Source organism: Heloderma suspectum, chromosome 4 (genome assembly GCF_057233095.1).
Source record: "Heloderma suspectum isolate Gila_16-S chromosome 4, 16-S_ref, whole genome shotgun sequence".
Classification (NCBI taxonomy): domain Eukaryota; kingdom Metazoa; phylum Chordata; class Lepidosauria; order Squamata; family Helodermatidae; genus Heloderma; species Heloderma suspectum.
The window spans coordinates 214,237,946-214,257,706 of NC_139461.1; the positions used below are offsets into that span (position 1 = coordinate 214,237,946).

The 19,761-nt window shown below is 43.7% G+C and overlaps 1 protein-coding gene across 3 annotated transcripts in view; it reads left to right on the forward strand.

Annotated features, from left to right (window-relative positions):
* NEGR1 (neuronal growth regulator 1) overlaps positions 1–19,761 on the forward strand; it is a 791,297-nt gene that overhangs the window by 329,654 nt on the left and 441,882 nt on the right. For all 3 annotated transcript variants that reach the window (XR_014790510.1, XM_084852229.1, XM_084852228.1), the window contains exon 2: positions 1,394–1,626. Coding sequence is in view for 2 of the 3 variants with exons in the window: in XM_084852229.1 (XP_084708355.1) it covers positions 1,394–1,626 (233 nt within the window). In the remaining variant the exon portion in view is untranslated. The remainder of the gene's footprint in view (positions 1–1,393; positions 1,627–19,761) is intronic.

Consider the following 19,761-nt stretch of genomic DNA (forward strand, 5'->3'; position numbering starts at 1 on the left):
AGTTTAGAGAGGCAGGAGTCTGTCACATTGACTGGAGTATTGCTCTTTCCTAACATTTAGTGGGCTGTGTCATTGTGAACAGAGCTCCAACTTCATGTTCTCATGTTGTAATACTCTCCCCTTTCACAATTTTTTTAAAAATAAAACTTTAAGTGCACATCAACATGCTCTGTACAAATTACTAGACTTATTACCACTGATGAACTGCTAAATCTTCTCTTTTGATTTCCTTGCCCATTTAAGAATTTGAAGTATTATCTAAGGGAGAAGAACATATCCAGTAAATATAAATATAAAGAATGTGAATAATATATTGCTGGGTCAGCTGGTGGCCACTTGCACATCCCTGCAAAAGAGGAAAGACATCACTAAAAAAGATGACCCTAATTTGCACAACATTCACAAATGCAAATGTATATGTAGAGGTACAAATTCAGAAATAATTACTATAATTTAAATGGAAATAAAGACTGGAGAAGGCTGACTAGGTGATCTGTGTGCCTGCTCAGTCTTCTGTCTGGGTGCTAACTGTAGAGGGGTGACATCAAGCTCCATCTCTCCCTTCTTATGGTTCTTTGGTTTTGTTTGAACCAGACTTGGATTGGACACCACTTAAAGTAGACCTTCAAACAGAGAACTGTCCTCTGCCATCTCTCCAAAATAGAGGACTGCCCTCCATAAAGTAGGACACTTGGCCACTCTAGGACAATATAATTGGTGAATGTGGACAAGGTGCATCCATGTCACGAACAATGGACTATTATTTACTTGTGTGTGTCAAAAGAAATCAAGGGCCATTCTGACTATCTGTTCAGCATTTCAAACATCTGCTTTCTCAACTTGTTATGGAAGGAGCACTGGGGCTGATAGAGAAAGCTAGGATGAACGCAGAGGCACTGAGAAATATTGTTAGTCTCATTGGAGCTCTTTCAACTTCCCTCAAAGTTCTTGAGTTGCTTCTTCTGAGAAGGAACTGACAAACTTCCTTAGAATTTGCTTTAGGTACTTTTGGTGGCAACTCTGTATCAGGTGGAAAACCAGTACTTAACAGCTCATTTGGACAGGTTCCCTCTGCTTTCATCTACTCTTGCCTCTCTCTCTTTTAGGAAGTAGCATTTTTCCCTTCGGGGAAAATACAGGAAATAGAGAGTTAAACGGAGACCAATCATTGGTTTTCATATGCACTCTGCTGCCATTCTTGTGAAAATGTTGGTCGAAGATTGCATTAAAAATAGTAGTTCTGAATGCAACCAGTATCGCCTGAAACCATGTCTTCCTAGTCCTATAAAACATAGCTTCTAAATCACAAATATATAAATGATAAGGAAATTTATAAAACAAGTTTTCTTAAAAAATATTTCAGTTAATTGTTTCTCTTCTTTGAAATCTACAGGTGTTACTTGGAAGATGGAGCTTCCAAAGGTGCCTGGCTGAACCGATCAAGTATTATTTTTGCAGGAGGAGACAAATGGTCAGTAGATCCTCGAGTTTCAATTGCAACAGCAAATAAAAGGGAGTACAGCCTCCAGATACAGGATGTGGATGTGTCAGATGATGGTCCATATACGTGTTCGGTGCAGACTCAACACACACCCAGAACAATGCAGGTGTACTTAACAGTAAAAGGTATCAGTTTTTCCATTTTAATTTTATTTTTTTACAAATGATCAGAAGTATTCTGCTTTTAAAGAGGATATCTATTTGTCATTTTATGTACTTTAGCTTCTAAGTGTTTAACCTACTCCTGTTTGCATGCTTATGTCTTTCAATTGATGGTTTGTCTTGATGCCATAAGTAGTAAAAAAAAAAATACAACAATTAATGTGTTAGTTATCTAGTTAGTTGGTTGGTTAGTACACACACACACACACACACACACACACCATCTACAATGGGATGAATTTGACAATACCTTCTGAATAACAATCCCAGATTAATTTTGTGAATATTTGAAAACAGATATCTATTTCCAACGTATTGGTCACGCATCAGTGGTTGATGAGGATCATCTTTAAGTATCTCTGAGTTTTGGGACATTCACAAAATCAAAGTTTATTATGCAGTCACAGACCCCATTCCGGGAACAAGGACATACCCCAAACAGTCAAGTTTCAGTCCATATAAATTAAAGTATGTGGACTGAAATCAATAACAAAGTACTTTAAAATCATCAAGATAAAATGTGATATGCTTAATTAAAATATACAGATTATGATATATGATGGAATAGATTAAGATATTGTGAACTAAGTAATATAGAATATTAAATTAGGATGTAAAAATTAAAATAAATGTGACATATATAAGCCAGTGAAGAGATAGCACAGGTTAAATTTAAGCAGAGAGAAGCCTTTTACATGCCTTTACAGCTGAAAAAAGAAATCTGGCCACTGTTTCTGTTATTATTATTTGTCTGGGATTGCCAACAGTGACATGTGAATCCTAGCAGGAGGTTTTAAAGGCTACAGCCTTCTTTGTGAGACAGGTGAAGTGGTCTGGAAATGTGGCAGTTATATACAGGGATGAAATTTTTACACATTGAAACTAATGGACAAAGACAATGCTAGAGATTCAACACATGATTGTTTTAGAGTTCAGTATATCCCAGCCCCAAAGAAGTCCCCAAAGCACAGATAAATGCTGAGTCCCCTTTAATGTGAACCGAGTCCAGACACATCCAAACCATGTCAGATGGCCTGAACTGAACTGAAATCATATATGCCCAGTGGGGATGATTAGTCGCTATACTGAGAAAGAGCCATCTATTATTTATTTATTAAAACTGAGAGAGAGAATGAATTCTAACTCTGCAATATCACACTCCCACCTTACCCTGTTTTCTTTGTATTTGAGGCTGCAATCCTGTGCACACTGTCCTGGGAGCAAGCCCCACTAAACTCAGTGTGGCTTCCTTCTGGGTAGACATGCATAGGATTGTACTGCCAGCCTTCCTATATGAAGTTTATTCAACTCAGCTATGTCAGCATCTAGCACCTTCCTCTTTACTCTTCCACAATCTTTTGGGCTTGCTGCTACAGATATTTTAGAAGCCATTATGTAACATAACCAGAAAAAAGTATTGAAGAGGTGTGCCACCCTATACCCTAGTGCTTCTTCAAATTTATTTTATGTACTTATTTGATTTATTACATTTCTATACTGCTTAATAGCCGAAGCTCTCTTTATTAGGAATTTTCAACCAGTCTTATTTGTCATTAGGTTGTTTCATGTGTTGTTCATGTTTTTACTTGTAAAAATGTATTGAGATATTGCAGTACAATCAGAACAATTAAAAAACTATAGCACATTTCTCAGTTCAGTGTGGAATTCCCTTTTTCTGGTGGAAGCACAAAGGTAAGACTTAAAATCAAAAGCATTTTCAGCTTCCCTATGGCAAATGCTACCGCCCCACCTTTTTCCATTAGAGATTTTAAGAGGAATAAGAAAGAACCATAGATATATTTGGGGCAGCTAGACTATTTGCTAAAGTTTTCTTCTCTCTTTCTAGGAATAAGCAGGACTGACAGTTATTTTCCCTGCACTCGTAAAGAAACATTATCTTAATGAATGAAGCCCAGATTTGTTGTCCTATCTTAGATTTACCACAATAATGGCTACATATGGCACACCTTTCAAATTAGGAATATAGGAAGCTGCTTTATACTAAGTCAGAACATTGGTCCACCTAGGCCAGTATCGTTGACACTGACTGGCAGCAGGTCTCCAGGGTTTCAGGCAGGAGTTCTGCAGCCCTATCTGGAGATGTCAGGGATCGAACCTGGGACCTTCTGCATGCAGAGCAGGGGCTGTTCTACTGAGCAATGCCCCTTTCCAATTAAGCCTGGATCTAATACTTGCCTGTCTTCCTTGGTTAATACATGGCCTTGGCTAACCAATATATAGTCCTTTTCAAGAAGCTTTTACAAAGCCTTCTATAGTCAGCCAAAATGGCATGGAAAAATCTTTAGGTCTCTTTTCTACACATAAATAATAACTTGTGGCCTACACTTCAGAGGAGATGCTTGCTTATAAACATTCTCTCTCTTGGTTGGTGCTTGATATTGGAGGCAGGCATTTCAAAGGATGTGGTGGTGACTCTTACCAAAAAGAAAAGGCTTCCTTAGGTTTAAGTCCTATGCTTGGCTATGTTCCCATCCACTTTACTTAGGCCACATCTGTGCTGTAACGTTCTGCATTGCTCAGCTCCAAGGGCTGTACACGTGCTTGCATCATCTCTGACTGTTTGATTCTGAAGTGTGACTTCAGGAGCCCTTACCAAGATAAAGACATCAGAGAACATTTTCAATTATTCTGCAGGCCATAGGCCCCCCAGAACAGAATGCTTTTTACAAGACAACAAAACAGAAAGGGGGGCATGCCTCTCGGGAGAGGGAATTCCACACTCTGGGGGCCAAACTTTGTGCATCCACAACCACAACTTGGCCGGTGGTGAGGTGCAAAAGAAGGTCTCTGTCAATGGTCTAAGCAGGATCATGTGGGAGAAGATAGCCTCTCAGTATGCTGATCCTAAATATTTAGGACATTAAGGGTGCAATCCTATGCATATTTAGACAGGGAAAAAAGTTCTACAGCTTGCAGCATGTTCCAGCCAGCTGTGCTGGCTGGGGAATGCTGGGAATTGTAAGACCTTTTCCTGTCCAAACATGAATAGGATTGTGCTCTAAATCTACAATCCTAGACACCCTTACCTGAGAGTACATCCCATTGAACTCACAGGGCTTGCTTCTGACATATAGGATTATATTGCCACAATAAACAGCACTTTAAACTGCCCAGAAACAGACCGAAAACCATATTGTATCGTAATTGAGATGCATGCTCTGAAATCCTGCAGGCGGGAATCATAGGCAACTTGGTAGGACTCCTGTGGCAGAATATGCTCAGAATAAGCCACAAAATGCTAGCAACAACCTCACCACAATAGTGTAGCAGAGAAAATGGTCATGGTAGGCAGTAGGGATGTAAGATAATTTCATTGTTGCTCGCAAAACATGCAAGCACGCCCCATTTGAAGCATGTGCCCACTAAAAATGTGCACAAATTGCCAGACATGTGCTCACATTCAAATTGTGCAACTTTCCCAGTTTGGTTTTGCACAAATTTCCTAATTTGCACCAATTTCCCTGTAGACTGAATCAGCCCTGCTTTAGGATATGGAGGAAATTTGCGCAAATTTCACATTCGGTAACTCCTTGATTTGCACAATTTTCCCATTCGTGCAGAGTGAGCAGCGAAACAGGAATTGGACCCAGAACAAGTGGCAAGACAATGCTCAGAGCATCCTAGGGTTCCTGAACTGAGCTCCTTCACCTATTCCTAGTAGGCAGCAGAGAACTGTATTCCTTTTCGATGGGCTAAGTAAGTTCTTCCAACACCTCTGGGTGAACGTAATTATCCTTTTGGAAGTGATTGGCATTTAAACCATTTCCAGGAAGCATTAATAAAGTTCAAGCAGGACAGACATCATTACACCAAACAGGGTCAACCTGAAAAGAGAGTAAATGTCACTGAAAACAATGTTCTTTTCAGAGAGATTATTATCATTATGCAAAAACAGGCTGTCAAGCATACTGTTCTTCTTCAGAAAATCTCTTTCATCCTTGTCTTGTCTATGCAAACTCAGATACATATTTGAAGACTGTGATTTGCATGATAGGTTTGTAGATATCATGAAAATCAATTACTGGAAGGCCCTGGAGCATTTATGTACTGATGGTGATGCAGATATGCATTTTATTTTACAGAGATTGCAGTTCTGTGTTAATAATCATCTCGATGATCACCCATTTCCCAATGCACTAATTAACGATTCTGAGGGACAGGTGGTTTAGGAACTAGCAATGAGATGAGAGAAGCCTTTCATCTCATGATCTGCAGTACCAAACCAACCCTGCTTGGCAGTGACAAAAAGCGGAGACCATCTGATTGCTGTCCACTGCTTTCACAAAATACGTCTTCATGCTGTCAGCTCAGCTTTCTGTAGTTACGGCCCAATAAAACACAAGCAAACAATAAATCCAGAAATTCAGCCACAAAATATATCCAGTGATTAGCAAGCACCTGTAGATAAAGAAACAATGTGTGCCGGTGGGGGTAGAAGTATAAACAACCTGTTTACACAAGGTAAAAGATGAACTTTTTGGAAAAGATGAAATATTGCTTTGTTATTTAGTAACACTTCACTCATTGCAAGGGCCAACTGAAGCTACATATGAAGCTGCCTTATCCTGAGGCAGAGTAGTGATCCATCTTGCCCACTATCGTCTACTCCAACTGACAGTGGCTTTCCAGAGTCTCAGTCAGGGGTCTTTTGTACTGATTGGGTTCTACAACTTGGTCAAGTTTGATTTCACTCATTTTCTTATTTTTTTCAATGTTCCCTTTGTTCTGTACCATTTCTGCAACAATTTGTAATCTTTTTTCTTAAGTCTGCTTGAAAATGTGTACATGTTTTGTGCACATTTCTCAAATTCGACACATTTTTCCCTAAGATAAAGCATTCTTCTGTGCACTTCTCTATAATATGTGTATGTCTCTGTGCTCTTTTGCATACTATACATATTTCTTGGTGTGCAAACTGTGCTCATAAACTTTGAAAAAGTACAGATACTGATGTTTCAGTTCAGGTAGTGCAAATTTGGCAAGTGCTCATAAAAATGTGAACTGGATGATTTTCTCCCAATTCTTAACTGAGACCTTTCTGTACTGAGCCTGAGACCCTTTTGTACTGAACATGGCAGGGATCAGTCCTGGACCTTGGCTTGCAAAGTAGGTGCTCTGCTACAAAACTATGACCCCTCTCTATAAAAGTTGATACTTAAGTGGCCCCAAATGAAGAAAGAGCTAAGAGTGCTTTAAGCACTCTCAAGTCATTAGGCATAAGGGTATGTATAGCTCTGTATTGGTTTGCATTCATTGTACTTTTGTATGCAAGGAAGTACTGAGCAAGGAATGCTTTGGTTCTAAGGAATGCCATTTTTTATGCTATAGCTAGGGATGTATGGACTGTGTAAAATCCGCTCCATCTGTGTTTTGCAGATTGTCAGGTGCCTTTCATTCCATCATCTGCCCACAAACAGATGCAAAATTTTTTTCGTCATGTGGAAAAATACGGAAATAATTACGTAAATATTTACATACGTATTTACATAATTTACCCCGGTACATAACATTTAGTGTATTGTTCCCTATTTCATTCTACTAGGGATGGGCAAAAGTCCCTTACCTGTTCTCGAAGCTTGCTTCGCGGTGGGGGGGAGGCGCTTCGGTTCTCTCTCCGAAGTTCAGGCGAGGCGGGGGAGGCGCCCCGCCTCGCCCGACCGAAATTCAGGCCGGGGGGGAGGCACCCCATCCCTCACCAGTGAAATTCAGGCCAGGTAGAAGCACCCCGTCTACCTGGCCGCGAAAAAAAAAGTAAAACACACACACACACACACACACACACCCGTGATAGGCTACGTAACGATTTACATAGCCTATCACGGCTAGATTTCCAAAGTCAGCCATGATAGGCTATGTAAATTGTCACGTAGCCTATCATGGGTGACTTTGGGAAAAAAAAAAAAAGCACATACGCAAATGGTGGCTCCCGTGGGGACCGCCACTTGCGTTCCTTATTTTGGCATGTCTAGTCTACGTAAAGATTTATGTAGACTACGGCGAAAACGCAAATCGCAAATAGCGTTCCCTTATTTTCGCTGTAGTCTACGTAAATGTTTACGTAGACTAGACGAGCCAAAATAAGGAACGCAAATGGTGGCGCCCATGGGCCGCCGCCATTTGCGTATGCGCTTTTTTTTTCCCCCAAAGTCACCCATGAAAGGCTATGTGACGATTTACGTAGCCTATCACGTCTGACTTTGGAAATCTAGCCGTGATAGGCTACGCAAATCATTACGTAGCCTATCACGGGTGTGTGTGTGTGTTTTTTACCACACTTTTTTTTTTTGCAATGGTGGCGGCGGCAGCCGGTCGGGAGACCGGCCGCCGCCCCCGCCCCAATGAACCGCCGCCGAACCGCCGCTGGGACCTGCCGCCGAGAGGGACATTCTCAGGAGGTAAGTCCCATCCCGGGGGGGGGGGGCAGCGGAGAATTTCCCCACCAATTTCGGGGGGCCGAATGCGTTGGCATTCGGCCTCCCGAAGATTCGGGGAGAAATTCTCCGCCATCCCTACATTCTACGTTTCCTCAGCAGAAACTTACATATTTTTCTACGGATTTAAATGTGTAAATTTCGGGAAAGTAAAAAAATCATCTGAAAGTCCACGGACTCCACAGGGCCTGAAGAGGTGCTCTGCAGAGGATTCCGCAGGTCGGATTCTTAGAAATCCAAGCTCATTTTAATCCATCTCAAATTTCTCCAGCATCACTAGACGGGCAGTGTTACTGCTCTCCCACTGTTGTGTCACATATTACTGTAGTAATATTGAGCTAGAGGAGATTAATTGCAAAAGACCAGCAATATGGTTACTCTTCAAACCAGCACTGCATGTTATGGGAAGGAACAAGGTCATTGGCCCTGTTGCATGACTTCAAGTTTCATTCAGATATAACCAGTGGCATGATGCTGAGCCACAGGGTATCCCCACCAAATCACTTCTGTCATGTAAGAGTTGGCCACGAGATACATAAGGGAGCTGGTGTAATTCTGTGCTTAAGAGTATGGATCATGAGTTGAAAGTCTCTAATTCAAATGTCAGTTCTCCCATACACTCACCGCCATAATCGTTTAGCCTTCGCCCTCACCTTTATTGCAAAATAATTAAACTGACATATCTTATAGAGCAGTTGTAAGAGTTACTGAAACAATAACCTGGCTCACACAACTCAGTAGGAACAGGGGGTTGTCATTCTGGATTGTTTCAGGGTAACTTGTTGTGATGTCCAAAGTAGTTTTTGCATTGTGAGTTGTTTTCCATGAAAAAGCCACCCTGAGAACCCACGGCTTGTTGGGTTGTTTGGGGTGGGTTGTTGTGACGTCTGAGCCTAGCAGGGTGACTTCATCATTGGTTGTCAGGGATTTATTTATTTATTTATTTAAACATTTATATCCTACCCTATATCATTAAGATCTCAGGGCAGCGTACAGATAAAATCAATTTAAACTGTATAAAACAATTAATAATTTAAACACCTACAAACATATAAAACTACTAAACAAGCTAATACCAGTTGAAATCTAAAACAATAAAACAGTTAAAACAATGTGCTACAGAATGCATTTAGCCCTCAAAGGCTTTGGTAAAAAGGGATGGCTAGAGGGCTGCCTGGGAAGAGCGGCAAAAAACCCTGCCTCTGCTTATGTTCTTTATAGTGCCACCATCATCCCCCCTCATCTATTGTCAGTGCCCTCAACCCGTGATGCTAAAAATCAAGAAGAAAGGACACTGGAGAGTGTCTCGAACACATTTGCAGCCTTTTTTGTCAGTCTTGTGCAAGTGTGCACATTTGAAAGTCCACTGCTATGAAATTTGCGTAATTTCCCCCTCTCTGCTTTAGTGCTCTGTCATAAAATGTGCATATATTTACTGATTCCTCTCACTGCTCTGCCTTGAAATTTGCATATGTTTACTGATCCCCCTCACTCCCTGCTCTGTGTTGAAATTTGTGTATCTTTACCAATCCCTGTCATAGCTCCATAACCCATATGTATATCTGACAGCTAACAACAGAGACCAGTGTAAGGAAGTGAAAAGCACAAAGGGATTGGGGAGAATTGAAAGCAGCTGGCAGCTGCATAAGAAGGTGGTTTTCAGGCCAGTGTAATTACTTTGGTAGTACATGAAGCAGCCTTTTTTTTTCTTTTCTTTTTTTAAAGGTGTTTGCTACCAAGGCAAGTGCAGAGATGGAGGATGAAATTGACAAGGACGTTGACAAGAAGGGGATATCCATGTGCTGTGCTAAATAGTTGACAGTCTTGTGCTCCTGTGCACTTGCACAAGACCCTGAATCAAAATAATTTGTAAAAAGTTTGCACTTGCATTACAATGTTCATAACAGCTCATAAAATTATATGCATTTGGCAAACTGATGCACAAAGGAATTGCCCCCATGAGCCAACAGTGCCAGCGGATCAGTTGCAGAAAGAGTGGTGACATAGGGAATGAGGAAACCATGTTTTCTGCTGCAAAGGCGCCTGGGATATGTGCCAGAAGCAAGCGGGAGGACTAAGGGGAACCCATGGCAAGCCATAGTGTCCCCGATCATCTGTCAGGAGTAACGTGGGTTACTGAGTGAACAACCAACCCACAGTGGCTTATCTTCAGGGTGCCTTAGCATGACATGTGAATGTGGCCAGTATGTGTGCCCTGAACATGCCAAGAAAGTGCTTGATAAATTCTAAATATTATTAGTACAATTGTGATTATCATCGGTGTTGATGTTACAGTAGTGTACATTTAGCAGTTTTCAAGAAACAGAAAGCGTACTGATTAGGGATGTCAGAGAATTTCGCCACGAATCTCGGGGAGGCCAAATGCCAGCGCATTCGGCCCCCTGAAATCAGTGGCGAAACGGTCTGCCCCCCCGCCCCCCTGGGACGGGACTTACCTTGGGCGAATCTCCCTGGCGGCGGTTCGGCAGCGGCGGCTGCGACGGCTGATCTTCCGACCGGCTGCCACCACCGCCATTTCCAGTAAAAAAAAACACCAAAAAACGTGATCTACGTAGGGTTGGCGGAGAATTTCTCGCCGAAACTTCGGGGGGCCGAGCGCCAACGTGTTCGGCCCCCTGAACAAGTTTCGGGGAGAAATTCTCCGCACCCCCCCACCCCCCGCACCCCCCCGGGACGGGACTTACCTTTGGCGAATGTCCCTCCCGGTTGCGGGTCCAGCCGGCGGTTTGGCGGGTCTTCGTCCGGGGCGGGAGCGGCAGCTGGTCTTTCGACCGGCTGCCACTGCCGCCATTCCAATAAAAGAAAAAAACAAAACGCCCCCGTGATAGGCTACGTGACGATTAACGTAGCCTATCACGGCTAGATTTGCAAAGTCAGCCGTGATAGGCTACGTAAATCGTCACGTAGCCTATCACGGGTGACTTAAAAAAAAAAGCACATACGGATAATGGCAGCTCCCTATGGGGGCCGCCATTTGCGTACGCGCTTTTTTTTTTTTTTTTAAAGTCACCCGTGATAGGCTACGTGATGATTTACGTAGCCTATCATGGCCGACTTTGCAGATCTAGCCGTGATAGGCTACGTTAATCGTCACGTAGCCTATCATGGGGGCGTTTTGTTTTGTTTTTTTTTACTTTTTAGTTCGCGGCTGGGCGAGGCGAGGCGCCTCCTCCCCGGCCTGAATTTCGGCTGGGCGAGGCGGGAAGCCTCCCCCCGGCCTGAATTTCGGCCGGGCAAGGCGGGAAGCCTCCCCCCCCCGGCCTGAACTTCGCGGGGGGAGCAGCGAAGCGCCTCCCCCCCACCGCGAAAAGCTTCGAGGACAGGTAAGGGACTTTCGTGCACCCCTAGATCTACGTAAAGATTTACGTAGCCTATCATGGCTAGATTTTTAAAAAATACCGTGATAGGCTACGTAAATGTATATGTAGCCTATCACGGCTGAGTAAAAAAACAACAACAACACCGCACATACGCAAATGGCGGCACCCATGGGCACCGCCATTTGCGTCCCTTGTTTTGGCACATCTAGTCTACGTAAACATTTACGTAGACTACAGCGAAAATAAGGGGAACGCAAATAACGTAGCGTCTTTGCTATTTGCGTTCCCCTTATTTTCGCCGTAGTCTACGTAAATATTTACTTAGACTAGACGTGCCAAAATAAGGAACGCAAATGGCGGCGCCCATGGGCGCCGCCATTTGCGTATGCGCGGGTTTTTGTTTTTTGTTTTACTCAGCCGTGATAGGCTACGTAAACATTTACGTAGCCTATCACGGCTGACTGCAGGGACGCAAACGGCGGCGGCTATGGCCGCCGCCATTTGCAGACCCAGCCAGCGAGGGTTCGCGGCGGGAGGGACAGGGCGCCTCCCCCCCAGCCAGAATTTCGGGGGGGAGGGACGGGGCGCCTCTCCCCCGGCCAGAATTTCGGGGGGAGGGATGGGGCGCCTCCCCCCCACCTCGAATCACATTTCCTCAAAAGGTAAGTGACTTTCGTACATCCCTAGGATTTGTTTCATGACAAAAATCCCTGTTTCATTTTTTCATTAAAATACACTGTATGTGATCTTTAGAGTGGGTTATTAGGTTTCATATATTAAATTACTTCCTTAAAATAACTAAGTTACTGGCTGCATGCAGGGGTGTATGGATGTATTTTCAAATTCAAAAGTGAGCCAGGGTTAAACAATTAATGCAGAAGGGCTGCTATTACTGAACATACAAAGTCAATGTAGAGATGTGCTTTTTCATCTGCTATTGTCTAAAGCAATGGAAAGATACTTGGATGTGGAAAAGATCAGCTTGAGTTTGGGCTTCTTTCTTTGTTGTATGCATCTTGTACATGTCAAAATGTTAATAGGGTAAATTGCTAAACTGTGAAGCATGACTATTAAAAGGGAATGTCTTTTACTTCCAGAAAATGTGATCAGTCTGACCCAATAAAGCAGGGATGGGGAATTTCGGGTCTGAGGGACAAGTGCAGCCCACAGAGTGCCCCATCAGACCTGCAAGTTTCTTCTGCTGTTATCTCTGCTCAGTGATCAGAGATAAGACAATAAAAGGTGTTTGAGCTGCCCTTTTATGGTGTGATGGTTGCTGCATAGAATTGAGCTGTCCTTTACAGGCCTGGATGCTGTTGCACCCGAACCTGCTCTTGAGTAGTCATGCGTAGAATTGAGCTGTGCTTTGCATGCCTGAAAGCTGTTGCACTAGGGTTTACTCCTGAGTAGACATGCCTAGAACTGAGCTGTATTTTGCATGCTTACTGGGAAAATGTCAAAACTGGCCGGTGTTACATCTAGCCTGGCCCACTTTGCTTTCTCTCTCCTTGGCTCCACCCCTTGCTGTTAGCCCTACCTGTCACAACTCCCCTTGGGCCCCTCTTTCCTTAAGCACTCAAACACACAAAAAAATGAGAGGCTTCAGTCTCATGCCTTTAATTCATTATTCTCAGGTTCATTACAGATGCAAATCCTCGAAGACTCTCTGGCTACAAAGGAATGCCTCCAGGGGATTCAAATGGGATCACCAAAAGTTGCCCGCAGTTTGAAAGGGAGGCTACCTGGCTAGGCCAGCTTAGGGAGGGAGGTCCCGCCCCTCGTGTGATGCTTCCTGCGTAGCCTCTCACGCATCGCTAACCGGTTCGACCGTCTGAGCTCCGCCCCTGACGTTTCCCTCTTAGCTCTGCACCGCCGCCTTGCATCTCTTAGGTCACAGTCCTCAAGCCCCTCCTCCTCCTGCTCGCTGCTTCTCACAGAGGTGGGCAAGGAGGAAGCTTCATGCCTGGCCATCTGGGAGTTGGTAACCTGAGAAGCACACCTACCCATATTTGAACTGGCTTGTGAAAAAGCCTCTCCCAGTTCTGGCTGCCCCTCTTCTGAATCTGAGCTGCTAACTATCTCCCTGCTCTCAGAATCAATCCTGACACTACCCACTGCTGGAATGCCACCTCCACCCCAGACCCTTGCCAAATTGGAACCTCACACACACACACACACACACACACACACACAGGCTGAAAAGGGTTCATCAGCCTTTCAGTAAAGGGAGAAGGTAGGTGTCATATATGCATTTCCTTGCTTGCTGTACTCTGCACATGCACAAAAGGCTTTTTAAAAAGAAGCCACATGATATGCATGGTGAGCCTTTGCCTGCTTGGGTCTGTATCTGACACAGCACCCATAATCTATTTGGAGGTGGGTGGGACTGAATCTTGACACATTTCTCCTTCCAGACTCTACAGGCAATCAGACCCCCCAGTCGTATAAGAAGAACCTTGCTGGGCCAGACCAAAGACTTACCTAGTCTAGCATCCTGTTTCCTACATTGTTCAACCAGACACCCATGGGAAGTCCACAAGCAGAGCATGAGGGCAATAGCTCTCTCTTGCTGTAGTGCCCTAGCAGCTGGGAATTCAGAGGCATAATGCCTGTGAACCTGGCGGCAACATACAGTCATTATGATCTGTAGCCACTGAAAGCCTTCATGAATTTGTCTGCTCTTTGTACAACCATACATGCTAGGTGTCATCATCACATCTTGTGGAAGAGCATTCCATATGTTATCTTTGCACTTTTGTTATTCCTAAATCTCCCATGACTCAGCTTCATTGGAATAGGGATGTCAGAGAATTCCACCATGGATATCAGTGAGGCCGAATGCCAGTGCATTCGGCCCCCCGAAATCCATGGCGGAATGAAGCCCCCGCCCCCCCGAAAGGCATGCGAAACAGAGTGTTTACCTGCTGCCGTCCGCGCTGACTTGCGAATGGCGGCCACAGCGCGGACGCCATTCGCTTCCTCATCATAGCTGTGATAGGCTACGTAAATAATTACGTAGCCTATCACGGCTAACGCAGGGACACCATGATAGGCTATGTAAGCATTTACGTAGCCTATCATGGCAAGCTAAAAAAAAAAAACCACGTATGCAAATGGCGGTGGCTATGTCGGCCGCCATTTGTGTTCCCTTTGTTTCACTGTTTTAGCCTACGTAAATATTTACCTAAGTTATTACGGTGAAAAAAAAGGGGAACGCAAATAGCATAGTGGGCGCCATTTGCGTTCCTTTTTTTTCCTGCCGTAATAGCTTACGTAAATATATATGTAGGCTAAAATGGCGGGGGGGGGGAAAGGAACGCAAATGGCACCCACTACGCTATTTGCATTCCCCTTTGTTTTGCCGCAATAGATTACGTAAATATTTATGTAGGCTAAAACAGCGAAAAAAGGGAACGCAAATGGCGGCCGCCGTAGTCGCCGCCATTTGCATACGTGTCCCCCCCCTCTTGCAGGCTGCCCAGTGTCCGAATGTCAGGTTGTGGGCGGCGTCAGCTGGTGGCTCCGCGGAATCTCTGTGGAGCGGAGCCGGCTGGATTAGGATTTCGGGGGGAGGTGTGGAGCGCCTCCCTCCCACCGCGAATCACCCTGTTGAAAAGGTAAGTGACTTTCGTACATCCCTACATTGAAAGACCTGGGTTCTGCTGTTATGAAAGAGGGAGAAAAACTTCTTCCTGTCCACACCAGTTTTATAAACTTCTATCATCCCCCCCCTTACTTATCTCCCCACCCCAAACTAAAAGGCCCAAACTTTATAACCTTTCCTTGTGGAAGAAGTGCTTCAGTCCCCTGATCATTTTTGCGCATTCTCCTCGCTCTCCGGTAACCTTTTTAAGATGTGGCAACCAGAACTGCATACAGCGTGCCAACTGATCACACCATAAGTTTGTGTAAAGGCACTACAGTGTCAGCAGTTTTATTTTCAATATCTTTCCTAATGATCCCTAGCATGGAAGTTTCCTTGTTCACAGCTACCATACACTGGGTTGTTGTACATGTATGCAGATACTGATACTGATATACAGATGTATACAGATGTGTGCAGATACTGATATACGGCAGCCTGTGCACACCTCACAGCTGAATTCAAATATGTCTGGATCATGGTCAGGCACTGGTTATAACAATAAACTCTCTCAATTTGTGTTCAATGAAATAAATTCTTGCTTGACTGCTGTGAGACATCAGCAAAATACTGGTGTGTGTGTGTGTGTGTGTGTGTAGGGGGGAATACTATACCTTTAAGAATTCCTTTTTATAATACTTAATGTCTGCAAACTAGATATGTAGTAGGCCTTGAAAACATATTATTTTACCTTGGCCTTCTCTTGATATGCTATTGTTGCTGTTACTGCTGTTAACGTTGCTGGTTTTATTGTTGGCTTTTATTGTTGTTTTTATTGTTTTTATTTTTCTATCACTTTTAATATTTTAACTGTGTTTAAGTATTTTCGTGCTGTAAGCCACCTTGGGAGAGCTTCTGCCCTGAAAGGTGGCCAAGAAATATTTTGAACAAAATAAATATGTATAAAACATAAATGGAACCTCAGCAATAATTAACCTTGGCATCAAAAATAGGGGAGAAATGTATCAGTACCTAACATTATGCATAATTATTAAGTGATGGCATTTATGACTTCTGAAATTCCAGATAAAACTTAAGGCTCCAAATTATTAGTATTTGATGTGATATCATCAATACTTTTCAGTTGCACTTTACTGAGTAATAACGGACAGAACCAATCCTATACACATCTATTCGAAAATAAGCCTCACTGTGCTCAATGGGACTTACTCTCAGGTAAGTCTGTTTAGGACTGCAGCTATTATAAGCCATAGTGGCAGCATCAGTGCAAGATGAGTGAGGCAATTGGGTTCACTGGATCACAGAGAAAATTGTAACACATTCAGTGGAACCCTAACATATTAAGAAAGCATTCAGTAGTCCTTGTCAGTCTGCACCTAGCTGCATGCACAATGGACTTTTTCAGTAGACTGTATTTACTTATTTATGTATTTATTTATCGATTTTAACTTTGCTTCTCTAGTTTGGAAAGATATGCCAGTTCAGGTGAAAAGAAATCTTGTTAATGCATATCTTGAAATCATGTGATTCCTAAAGTGCCTTATTGTTGAGTCTGCCTGCATTATCATGCTAATCAGCCATTCTGTTCATTAGAAGAAATTAAATTTGCAAATCTTTCCCCCCCCTTTAAACAAATTCTCTTCAAGCCTGACACATATCACCCGCAGATTTTTTCCGTTATAATTTGTATTGCCTGAGCTTTATCCTGACTAATGACAGCATAATTGCAGTTATTACCGTGTCCCTTCTTCTGAGGCTCCATGTTACCCCAAAGAGGACTTGGGTCATTTCAGGAGGAGCCCTTGGCACCCCCTTCTATACCTTCCTGGCCCAAGGACGCTGTTCTCCCATCACCTGATTCTTAGCATGGCTCCCCTGCAGGTTCTTCTGTCTCTCAGCCATACAGGCATATGAGACTAAAGAAACATCCACTGGCCCGTCAAGAACTGCAGTCAACATCCAGCAGGGGTGGAGTCACAGAAAGACCAGGCTCAGTCAGGCAGCCTTCCTAAGGCTAATGGGATCTACAGAATAGGTCTTTTAGAACACTTTGTTTTGCTGTCATGAAATCATAGAAAATAGTGAAACTGCACATGAAAGAGGACACACATCTACACCTACATATCAGAAAAAAATAACTGAGATCAAACTTCTCCTGAGTAAGGGTGAACATTATTGTATTATTGTTTTCGTTCTTATTCCGGCAAATAGCGCTGCCTTGCAGCCCACTAGGTTTGGCGCATGGACGTTCTCTACCATCAGCCTGGTGCCATAATAATATTCTGTTGTCATGAAGATCCCCCCCATGTCTTGTTATATTGCTGGCTTGAGCATACAAAAGACTGGTTTTTCAAAAGTACCTGAAAGGGTTTGACTTAATCTTCTTAGGGTGAAATCCTATGCTCCTTGGAGAGTGTCCCAGGCATCATAGGATTTTTCAGATTCCCCCTCCCCAAGCCCTAGACACTGCTACAACTTCAGGAGGGGGACTCCAAAATCCAATCCCTCCCCCGGCCACTCCCCCCACCCCCTCACGGAAAGAACCAAAGTGGCTGCTTTCTGATGTCACAAGAGCAGCCTTCGAGGACATCACAGAGGTCCAAAAAGGGGAAGGGGTGTTCTGGTGGATGGGGAGAGGAAAGGACAGGAGAGGCTGGATGCAAAAAATCCTATGGCTCTCCAGCCCCAGCCCTTCCTCTGGCAGCGCACCACCTCTAGACAGGCTCAGAGGCACATCTAGAGCAAAAGAAGAAAAAAGGAGGGCAGAGAGGCAAAAATTGCCTCCATTGCTCCATCCACCCTGCCAGCAGGAGCCTGGCAGGGTGCTGGATACTTGGAAGCCTCTGACTTCAGAGGCTTCCTTCTAATGGGAGCGCAACCCACAGGGGCAAACCCTTAATAGAGTAAAAAGCAAGTGCAGAGCTACACAGTCAATCTACGTTTCTGCCGGGCATGCAGGAGGAGAAGGTATCTCCATGGCCATACCTAGATTATGGAACTCTTCCTTCCTCAGGAGGCTGCACCTGTCCTTGCTTGCCATGGCTGGCTGGGGAATGCTGGTTGCTGTAGGACTTTTTTCTGTCTAAACATGCATAGGATTGTACCCTAAACCCCTAGTTTTAGATTACAATTTTGTGCTGCACTTGTCTCTCTAATCCAAAATTGACAGGCATACATACACATGGTTATGGGTGGGGAGTATATATAATGTGCCTGCCAACTGAAAACTAACTTCATGCATCTGAGAGGAAGTGGACTCCTGTCCATGAATGTTTATGCCATAATAAATTTGTCTGCCTTGAAGGTGCCATAAGGATCTTTCTTAGTTTTGCTGTCACAGACTGACCTGGCTACCCCTCTGGAAATTTGATAGAATTCCCATTTCACATTATAATCATGAACGGAATGGGTGGAAAAACAATCTTTCCCTTTGCATCTTTCTACAAATATGACAGGGTGGTTAAGAGGTGTGAAGAAGTAACTAACAACATCAAGGGATCTTGAGTGTGCTTCTTTCACAATGAGGAAACACAGGATTGAATCCAGTGGTGTAATTCTGCTAACTTGAACTGCTTCTGTCAGTGGACCCAAGCGAACGTGTGATTTCCCTCCCCCCCACACAGCCCCCCCCAAAAAAAAACTGTTGTGGAGAGATGGGAATCCCTCCAGAGCGGATTGTTGGTGCCACAGGGGGCTGCAGGGGGAAGGAAAGAGGGAGAAAGTAATGCTAGTGTGACCTTGAACTTAACCCATAGTAGGCAACATTAACACCTTGCAAAATGAGTCTGGAATAATTACCGACCACTAGTTCTGTTCTCTCAGAATCGCTACAGTGAATTAGAACACCCACATTATCCTTAAGAACTCACTGACAGGCTAGACACTTGAATCTTGTTGATTTTGTATATGTTTTTTGCAGCCTAATCCCATGCATTTTCATTCAGAAGTAAATCCAATGGGGCTTTCTTCTGACTGGGTATAGGATCGACATTTTAGTCACTAAGGCTTAGTGGGTCACTCATATTTATGGGGGAAATACTGACTTTAGTTTTGCTATTGAGAAGGTCTGCAACAGGGTGGGGCAGGTAACATGAAGAACAATGTTACAGCCTTTCACATTAACTCAAGAGGGTAATCTTAACGTTACCCGAATGGGAAGATAAAAGGTAATATCCCTCACACAAGGCTGAAATTGGTTTCTGATGCATATTCCTGTATTCAGCAGAGTGGTACAGAAGCAGCCTGAATAAGTAACTAGTTTGTACACCTCCGCTCTACAAATTAAATATTCTTAGTTGCCACTAGGAGGACTACCCTCATATTATGCCTGGGCCAAAAGCGGGCTAGTCACTTGCTCTCAGCCTAAGTATTTCACCGGGGTTGTTGTGAGGATAAAATGGGAAGGAGAACCTTGTAAGCTAATCTGAGCAAAATCTGAGGTTGGATAAAAATGTAACTTTAAAAAGCGTGGTTTTGGGGCTCTCAAGCATGACAGCCCGACCTATGAAGGAACACCTGGCCACCTGAACACCGTGGCCACTGAGATACTGCTAGGGTTGTACGGACTGTTCAAAACACGCTCCATCTGTGTTTTGTGGACTCTCAGGCGCCTTTTGTTCTGTCATCTGCTCACAGGCGGATGTGAATTTTTTTTTCTGTCGTGCGGAAAAATATGCAAATGATTACGTGAAATACCCGAAAG